Source organism: Topomyia yanbarensis, chromosome 1 (assembly GCF_030247195.1).
Source record: "Topomyia yanbarensis strain Yona2022 chromosome 1, ASM3024719v1, whole genome shotgun sequence".
Classification (NCBI taxonomy): Eukaryota; Metazoa; Arthropoda; class Insecta; order Diptera; family Culicidae; genus Topomyia; species Topomyia yanbarensis.
The window spans coordinates 205,627,663-205,636,754 of record NC_080670.1 but is presented as its reverse complement, the minus strand read 5'-3'; the positions used below and the strand labels follow the sequence as shown (position 1 = coordinate 205,636,754).

Sequence of the window (9,092 nt, the reverse complement as noted above, 5' to 3'; positions counted from 1 at the left end):
TGACACATCTTACAAATAAATCGTCACACGCCCTTTTGAAAAAACGATGCACCGAAAAATGACGCATCGAGAAATGTCAAACGACAAACGAAAATGAAAATGAGACATTTCCGCTTAAACTCTACATCGACAAATGTCACATAGAGAAATGGAGAGGAATATTTCCGCTGGAATCAGCAGTGACACAAGACTAAGAAAAGCTGATCGTCGCCATTTCATGTGCCAATGTTGAGCCGTGCGGGTGTGTCAGGAGTCTCCGTCGCCAAACATAGTCTTGGCACATGCGACAAAGCCAAGTGGCATATAAGCTGCAAAGATTGATATAAAGACAGGTAATTAAGCAGTAAATAATGTGAGAGAAAGTAACCTTCGCAAGTGTCGCATGAAAACTCTCATTCTTAGGAAGAGTTCGTTCCGTTCGGCCGGCAAAAACCTAGCGTGAGAGCAGCCTGTCAGAAAGGACACTGAGGAGTGGAGCAAAAGCACACGGAAAGGTAAATGTTTTCTATCTTGACGAGCTGGTGGTGAATAAAGAAAATTACATTTTAGAAAACAAATAAGGCTTCAGCACGAACCACGTGCAAGGCAAGCAGCGAGCCGAAAAAGAGTCTGAAAGAAAGGATTGATTTCCGGCGAGAACCGCAACCATCAGACAAATCGCCCCGAGACAAGAGTAAGACCAAATCAGGCCATATCAGTAGAGAAACTAGCTGACAGTGTTCCCTGTAGGGCGGTTTTTTCCTGGTTTTCTTTCTCCAGAGACGGACGGCACGGAACGGGACGTTTTTCTTGGCCAAATACCGGGTGACTCCTGCACGGGCTGAGCACGAAACAAACAACGGCACGGATCGGAGTGGTACACTTGTCAAGCCAGCGACAAACGACGCACATCGAGTGGATACAATTGTTGTTTCAGGCGCGAAGGAAGGCGCAAATCGAGCCGACACGTCTGTCGATCCTGAGATAAACGACGGCACAGATCAACTCGGCGCGACTCACACGAACGAGCCAAGCGTCGGTACGCAGGGCGCCGGCGTGAGACAAGGAGTGGAAGCATTCCACTACTGGAGCGAAAAGACAAGGGATTGGCCGCCCGTATCGAACGACTGTTTCCTGAGCCGACGGAGGCGAGCTCAGAGACATCGTCACGATCCTACGAGACCGTGTGACGTCGAGTGCAGACATGTCGATGGTGAGTACGTTCCATCACTGGGGATGAAGGCGAGGAGTAAGCTGATAGAGTGAGCGGCAATTAGGTTCAGATCGAAGTGGAAAATGGTGGAGGAATAAAGTGAAGGAGGAGTGATTAGAGAAAGAGTGTCGAAGATAAGAGCATGACTTGGAGCGTGTGAAACTGTGTCACAATAAATTTATGCATGAGCAAATTTTGTGGTTCTTTATTGGTATGTGGAAATGCAACAAGGGGGCAGCTATCCGTAAATGAGCCTTCTCGCGTCCCCGGCTAAAATCCAAGGAACCGAACACCGACCGTTCTCGCTATAGAGGACTAGCTAATACCCATCGCGCGTTGCTGCGCCTTTCAACGAAATATGAGGAAACACAATTTGTTCCGAAGCGCCATCTAGTGGGAAGATTATCCCCAACCAATAGCACACAAACACGCTCCATAACAAAGGCCTACTATGTATATTTTTTACGGCAATCGGTTCAGTCGTTTGGGAGTCCATAAATCATATACATACAAACATTGACTTTTATATATACAGATAAGTCGAACGAGCCTAGCTCTCCTCTATAGCTAATAGCCAAGAACAACGAAGCAGGGTGGACAAAGGTTCCCCTTGGGAAGTGCACCGCGCTGAATTCCGGGATCGCTTGCGGCGAGCAAGTCGATCCGGCGATAGTTCGCCATCGTCGCTAGGGAGGTTCCAACGAAGGAGCCAAGCTCACCTCCCTAGCTAAACGCAAAGGACCGCTGCCGGAGCAGCCAACGACATTCCGGAAGAACTCGGCCGTTGTAGTCCCTGCCGGTTCGGAAGAAAGCGCCCGTCTTCCCACCAACGGTATCAGCAGATCGACAGCAGTACACAGTGTAGCAGAGGAGAAATAAAGTCGGTAAACTTATTAGTTTATTTTGTTTGTTTATCTTTTTTGTTGTGAAACGAAAACCCGAAATTCTGTAGAAGCACGTAGGCCGCCCTGAAAAGAAGGGTCCGCCGGGCAAACAAGAACACGAGTGGTGGGCAAACCCCTACTTACAACTGTAACGCCGCATGGAGCGAACGGAAGTAAACAGAACTTCGGGATGGTTTATTGAACGATGGCAAAGATCGACTTGACGGTACCGATACGATTGAGGTCATCAAGACCTAGATGAACGCTAGGTACGCATTCGTAGAGCTACTCAAATAGCGAGTGCCGACGGAACTAATGACCATAATATCCATTACGACATGATCGGATGAGGGTTTTGCATTGCTATGATATGACCCAGGAAGGTTGCAATTCTGTACATACTCGGGGAAATGGGAGTTCCCAACAATCAGCGAAGCAGGGCCTTCGTGATTTTTTCGCAGGAATCCAAGATTCCACCGAATGTGGGTAAGCGTGGAATGAAGTAGAACCTAAGTTAGTGCATTAGTTTGCTATTGCCTCTTGGTGTCTATGGGTTCGGCAGCTCTTCCGGAAATTTTCGAGTTCTCGTGGCCCAACGAAGTTCGTCCGACTGATTATAAACCTAGATATTATAGATTTGTCATCACAGCACTTCGATTTCCAAGTTACTCGATCTTGGGTCGCCATTCTCCATTATCCTTGAATGTCTGCTGCACGAGCATCTTCGTCAATTGCACACAGCCAGCGAGTGCGGGGTGTATTTTAATCTGCCGTGTTTTATTGGCCTTTCAATGTCAGCATGTTTGTATACTTGGTACATTTTCCATTTATTACTGTGCCGCCGAGTATTGAACGCAAAATTCTTCTCTGAATCACACCAAGAACTCCATAGTCTGCTTGCTTCAACTGTTATGTCTCTTGACCGTACAGAGCAACAGAGAGTATCAGCGATTTGTATAAAGCATGTTGTGTGCGTGTTTGTAGGCTACCGGGATTTAGCTGACTGCGTAAACCATGGAAAGTCCTATTCGCAGCCACAAAACGCTTTTTTACCTCGCAGCTAACATCGTTATCATATGTCACTAGTGTTCCAAGATATGTACAGTTAGTCCGATTGTTGTAGTGTACCTTTTAAAAGTCAAAAATGCCTCTTCCACTGCTCTGCGATCAACTATAATGACATCGATATCGTCCGCGAAGCCAAGAATCATATGAGATCTTTTGATGATGGTTCCGTCCCTTTGTACATCTATCTGGAAGTCAGTCCTGTACGAGCCGTCAACAGATTCCCGTCCCGATCGTTAATCAAGACCTGCGTCAGGCTGCTTTTCTTTCGTTCCCTCTGCCTCAGCGAGCACCATTTCATCGAGGTCATGTTTCTTACGTCGATGAATTTATTTTTTAGCTGCCCTCAGCTCACTATATCGTTTCCTGTCCTAAGGTTTAGCCGCTGCAAGCATTCGGCTTCTGACCTGATTTTTCTCTTCCATCGCTCTGTGGCACTCAGTGTTGAACCAGTCGTTCCGCAGGGTTCTCCATGTGGTACCCAACATTTCTGTGGCTGTTGCACTGATCGCCTCGTGGACCTGGTGCCACGCTGCGTTCAGATTATCTCCTGTGCGGCTATCTTCGATTCGTTCATTGACATTTTTGTGTAGAATTTATTTTTTACATCATCAAGCCGAAGTTGAAGCACAGACTAACAGACATAACACTATGAGGGAATTCCCACAAAAAACATCGATCCGACAATTTTCCCAGAACACTAGCTCCACTTTTTATGCACGGTCCCAAACACTCATTTGCTGGTGGGTTACCCCTCAGGTTTGGGAACAATTTTTCACTAGCGGTCTATCCGCCATATGCTTGTTCATATGTCAGTGGCGCCATAATTTCAAATGTGGTCACAGTCCCAACTACAAATATATTTAAAATGACCGTAAAAGCGGGCGAAGCATTGTTTTCGAGTGTTATGTCTGTTAGTCTGTGGTTGAAGCACCTGCTCTTTATCTTCAACATACTCACCGGTCTCCATCTAATGGCCCGTCGCTGCTGCTTACCAAGCACTACAAAACCCACTCCGTGTTCTGCATTCGCGCCGCCTTTGTAGTTGATGTGGCCTTTGAGGTACTTGCAGTAGGGTTTACTGTGCGCAATTCTCGTACCATCGAACATCCTGAAGGTCTGCGATCTACATCTTCACTTTTTGCTGCTCCCGAACAAGAAGGGCGGCCTCCTTCGCAGGTTGCAACAGGGTTCTGACGTTCCAACTACCGAGTTTCCAATCAAATTATATTAGACATTGCCGTGTCCTCATGATTGGGCTGTCATCTTGGGTGTAGTTTACAAAGCACCGCATTTCTTCTTCAGCCGCCCGTTCCAGAACAGACGCTGTTAGGAGCCGCTCCCAACATGGAGAACAGACCCTTTTCCATTCCTCCCTTCCCTGTCAGCATACGATGAAAGTTTCCAAAAAGAAATCAATTTTTTTCATAGTGCTAGCACAGACTAACAGACATAACACTCAAAAACAAAGCTTCGCCCGCTTTAACGGTCATTTTAAATATATTTGTAGTTGGGACTGTGGCCACATTTGAAATTATGGCGCCACTAACATATGAACAAGCATATGGGGGATACGAGGGGAATGACACATACGGATTATCACGAATAGTCATGCCAATTGCTTAAATTTTCTTCTACACAATCAATGAAGTTTCTAGGTAAATAACAACGTTCAAATTCGTAATCGTACTCGATCCATACGCAACTACACACTATCTATACTTATCTATACGTATGCATTCAAATCAAAGTACTCTGACTATTGATGGAATACGTCCGGCAACTGTCAAAACATTTGTTGATTTCAACATATGAAGACAGTAAGGAATTTGCTCTAACAAAATTGTTTTAACCGAGTGATAACACTCATGTTTTAACGAATTGCTAACCTAGGTATAAATAATTTGTAATGTTGTAATGTTATAAAATAATTGTTACCGCCCATTTACTTTGCATTGATCGGCAAATGACAAATGTATAGTGACCGTATTATTTCTGAAAAGTGCGCCGACACAATAATACGGCTTTGAGGGTTACCTATTCATAATATTGATAGGATTTATTGGTTCAGTTCAAGCATGACGCAAGGGACAAATACACCAACGGGACACATATGATTTGATATTCATTTTCCCCTTTCTCACATTGATACAGAGTGAGCATACTTATGCGGCTCGCCAATGCGATGTGAAATTGGCAATACATGTTCAATATTCGTTAACTGTTTTCACATATTAGATGGAAGTTTTCGGATAATGGTAGTAAAGCACGCGTGTGCACGAATGTGATATAAAACAACTGATTAATGAAGTCTCATTTTATTAAGATGGCTTCTGATCAAAAAATTGAATAATGGAAGAAATTTGTTCTATTTTCTAATTCAAATTTTGAATGTACGATACGGTCACTCCTGCATAATGCAATATTGATGAATATATCGATGGTTTCATCAAGTGTGACACATAACATTCGATATTTACAGTTTTAGTATTACTAATCAGATCTAAATTGTAATCCTCGTCGCATGGCACAATATCGAAAAAACTACCCAGTAGTTCAACACCTCTTGATCGCGCACCTTCAGGAACCTTCACTGGCATCGTTGATAATGAGCATGAACAATTCATTCCTTTGAGATATTTAAATCCATACACCTTACAGACAGCGAAACGTTTCTTGATTTTCAGCAGAACAAACTCACCCACTGTAATGTCTGTATATACTGCGTTTGAGTCTCTCACTCCATAATTTGCGGCAGCTTCCAGTTTAGAATCACGAAAACGATACAATCTATCCGTCGAGCATTTTTGTAATCCAGATGTCAGCATTCATATAAAGGTCCTCTTTTTCACATGAACATGAAATTTTATTCTTCCGATTTCTTATCCTGAAGACATACTTAAAATTGCTGGAATCCTTTAAATTCAAGGTTCTCCAATGTTGGAAAACAGTTCGGCTGATTCATATATTTCGTCTTTGCCATCTGTTATCAATTCTTCGGGAATAGTAACGAATTCAAAATTTCCACACTCAAGTGTTGGTTTTGGCTTTGGCTGCCTTAAAACGATGCTTTCTTCGAATGAAATATCATCAAAATCAAATCCCAATTCGAGCGCGATTTCCAATGCTGCTTGCTTGGCTTGCTCCACTACAGCGGATATTTCGATATCACCGGGAAGTACTTCTTTGCGCGGGAAATGAGAAGTAGCCTTCAATCGAGGAAAAGCCAGATTGTGTTGTTGTCTTGCCATGATGTCTCTTTTGGTTTGTATTTTATTCAGGCGAGCTTCGAATCCTTGCATCGTAAAATTGACTATAGTAGATTCTGTTGATGTGAATGAGCGAGCATCACGAAAAATTCCTTCACATGTCTGACTTTGAAGTAGTGTTATTGTGAATTCAAGATTCTTTGTTCTACATAGAACAACGAAATTAATTAACGTGTGGGCGTTTATTTCCAGTCCCCAGTTGGCATTAGTCGTTATACAGTTTTGTATATTGTTATGCTTCGAGATGCACCAATTGCGCCAGCACCTAATCAGGAACAGAGCTTTCCTGTAATTATAAACAATAATACTAATGCTGTTTTCGGTTTTAGAATCGAGTCGCCCTAGGTTCACTCTAATGTTTACAGTTTCCATGCAAAAGTGACAGCTCCGAGCGAACCTAGAGCAACTCTGATTTAAAAACGAAATCAACATAAGTCTCCTTTCGAAGTTGTGGTTCCTTAAGATACAGTTGAAATATTGTTTCTAACAAAAGTGAGTTCTAATTCTATGTGTATGATGTAGGCGTACTAATGCCCATCACTCACCACACGTTAAAGATTCGATGCGACGGCGATAACGATGGATCCATGTACGAGGATATAATGCATGAAATAATTTTCAGGTATGCCACAGTGCCGTTGGAAAGAGGAATATGCTGATCGAGGCTTGACATGACTTGTTCAGATGTAATTTTTTCTACTGGTCGAAATTTCATCTTGTCCTTATCACTAAGGGCTCCTTCGGCCAAGCCGTGTTGGTCTTTCGAAACATCACGCACTAGTTTTTCTAAATGTATTTTCGATACTTGAAACCGACCTGGAAAATTTTAAGGTGGTCCAGATTATTATGCAAGTTCCTAATTGAAATTAGTTTTTATACCGAGTATCAACTGCTTGGTCTGATTGACAAGCCTCGTCCGAAATTTATTCGCTAGATGAGTTGGATCCTGAACGCATAGACTGTCATTGTTGGTGTTGGATACGAACCAAGCACCAAAGGGATTGTCGTTATGATTCGGTAGCTTCATTTTTTTCAGCATAGCTCCAATGAATCGGCTATCACCATCAGTTGCCATGCAAACAACTTTAATGTCTTCTTTGTCCATTTCAGCTTGAACAAAGTTCCACTTGTTTAGAACATCGGTTGTTGAAAATTTATTGTTCGTGCAGTTGTAAAGTATACAAAATGGAGCTGCGTCCATACAAATGGGTTGAGCCATGCATAGTTGAACGTTGCGTCCGATGGGGTTATCTTGTATATCCGCTAAAACTTTCCGTGGCGAAGAACATTTAAATAGGTTCATGATGGGCATTCCATTTGTGCCGATTGGTGCTACCAGACCAGAGAGTTTGTCTTCGTTCAGATTATATTCAATGCCACCGGTAATTCTGGTCGCATCTTCGCTCCAGCATATTGCAAGTGGGTATCGGTTTCTTTCCAGATATTCCTTCAGCTCTTTTATTATCAGCTTGCCCTCTGTAGAACATTCAGCACTTTTGCTTAAATAACGTTGCACTGTCCGAATGTGCGGTGAAGGAGTGTTTGCTCGATCGAACTCGTAGAGTTCCTTAACTCCTTGTATGAATCTACAGGGAACATGTGATATGATTCATTATTTCCACAAGGTCTAAATGTAAATATCGTTACCTATATGTAAAAAGATCTTTTTCCAGCATAGTATACCGCATTCCTTGGCCACGAGTTTTGGCGCTACGAGATGACACATTTGATAATATGTCGATTGTATTTGAAGAAGTGATGGTGCGGCCCTCTAAATCTCTGGTGCTGCGGTCGGCCGTTCCGTAGCACGATCCAAGTTTAACTGCTCGGCATCATATGAACAAGTGGCAACGAGGGACTCACGCATTTCGCCATTGCCGGATTCTTCATCACAGCACAATGTATCGTGGGACAGTTGAGTTATGTCAACTGTAACAAGATCTGACATAACCGGTTCATCGTTAGAAAATGACGTACACCCAGCCTCAAATTGTGTCGGTTCATCTGATTCAATACTCCACTGATAAGGACTGATTTTGTCCGACATGTTATCATCCAGACTCTCAACGACCATAGATTCGGTGTACAACGCGTCCTTCATTTGTCGCTTTGACGTCTCGGCGTCATCCAGAGTCGAGCTGAATATAGCAGCGAACGGACGCTTTTGGCTATTCATCGTAGTCACAAATTCTACCTTATGGACGTTCTTGATGTGAGCAAAAAAGTTAGAAACCCTCCAACGACCAGTCTTCTCGGGACGACAAATAATATAGTTTGCTTGTTCGCATAAATTACACCGAACTTTGCCCAATACTCCATGGGCATCTTCACTAATACGTATATCAGTTTCAACCAACGACTTTAGAAAATGCTTCTGCTCTTCAGATCCATCGAACCTAATACACAGAATTGTAAATCAATATTGTACCAACATTTCCCCTTATTTAATTTTACCTTTTCTGGTAGAACAAGACAATCTTCTCACGCAAAGAGTTTTCATTATCAATCGCATGATATTTTTTAGTTCCGGAATTATTGCTTTGGCTCCGTCTGGTGAAGAAACCGATTCCCCTTTTTTTAACAGCAGCTGCCACTAACTTGATGGCGGCTCGCTCTCCAGCCATGAAACTAAATTCGGCTGGATTGTCATTGAATCTCCGGAAGCAAAGTCGAAGGTTAGCG

General features: G+C 43.1%; 1 protein-coding gene and 1 long non-coding RNA gene across 2 annotated transcripts; one reads left to right on the top strand and one right to left on the bottom strand.

Annotated features, from left to right (window-relative positions):
- Window positions 1–226: 226 nt before the first annotated feature.
- LOC131676482 (uncharacterized) lies at window positions 227–765 on the top strand. Its single transcript, XR_009303194.1, has 3 exons — window positions 227–332; window positions 403–494; window positions 550–765. It is a non-coding gene; the product is annotated as an uncharacterized LOC131676482 (long non-coding RNA).
- Window positions 766–6,908: 6,143 nt separating this feature from the next.
- On the bottom strand, window positions 6,909–8,586 carry LOC131676187 (uncharacterized). Its single transcript, XM_058955309.1, has 4 exons — window positions 8,274–8,586; window positions 8,058–8,232; window positions 7,290–7,996; window positions 6,909–7,226 (listed from the first exon to the last, which is right to left on the bottom strand). Exons 1-4 carry the CDS (start codon window positions 8,584–8,586, stop codon window positions 6,952–6,954), a joined length of 1,470 nt encoding a protein of 489 aa, XP_058811292.1. The 3' UTR covers window positions 6,909–6,951.
- Window positions 8,587–9,092: the final 506 nt, after the last annotated feature.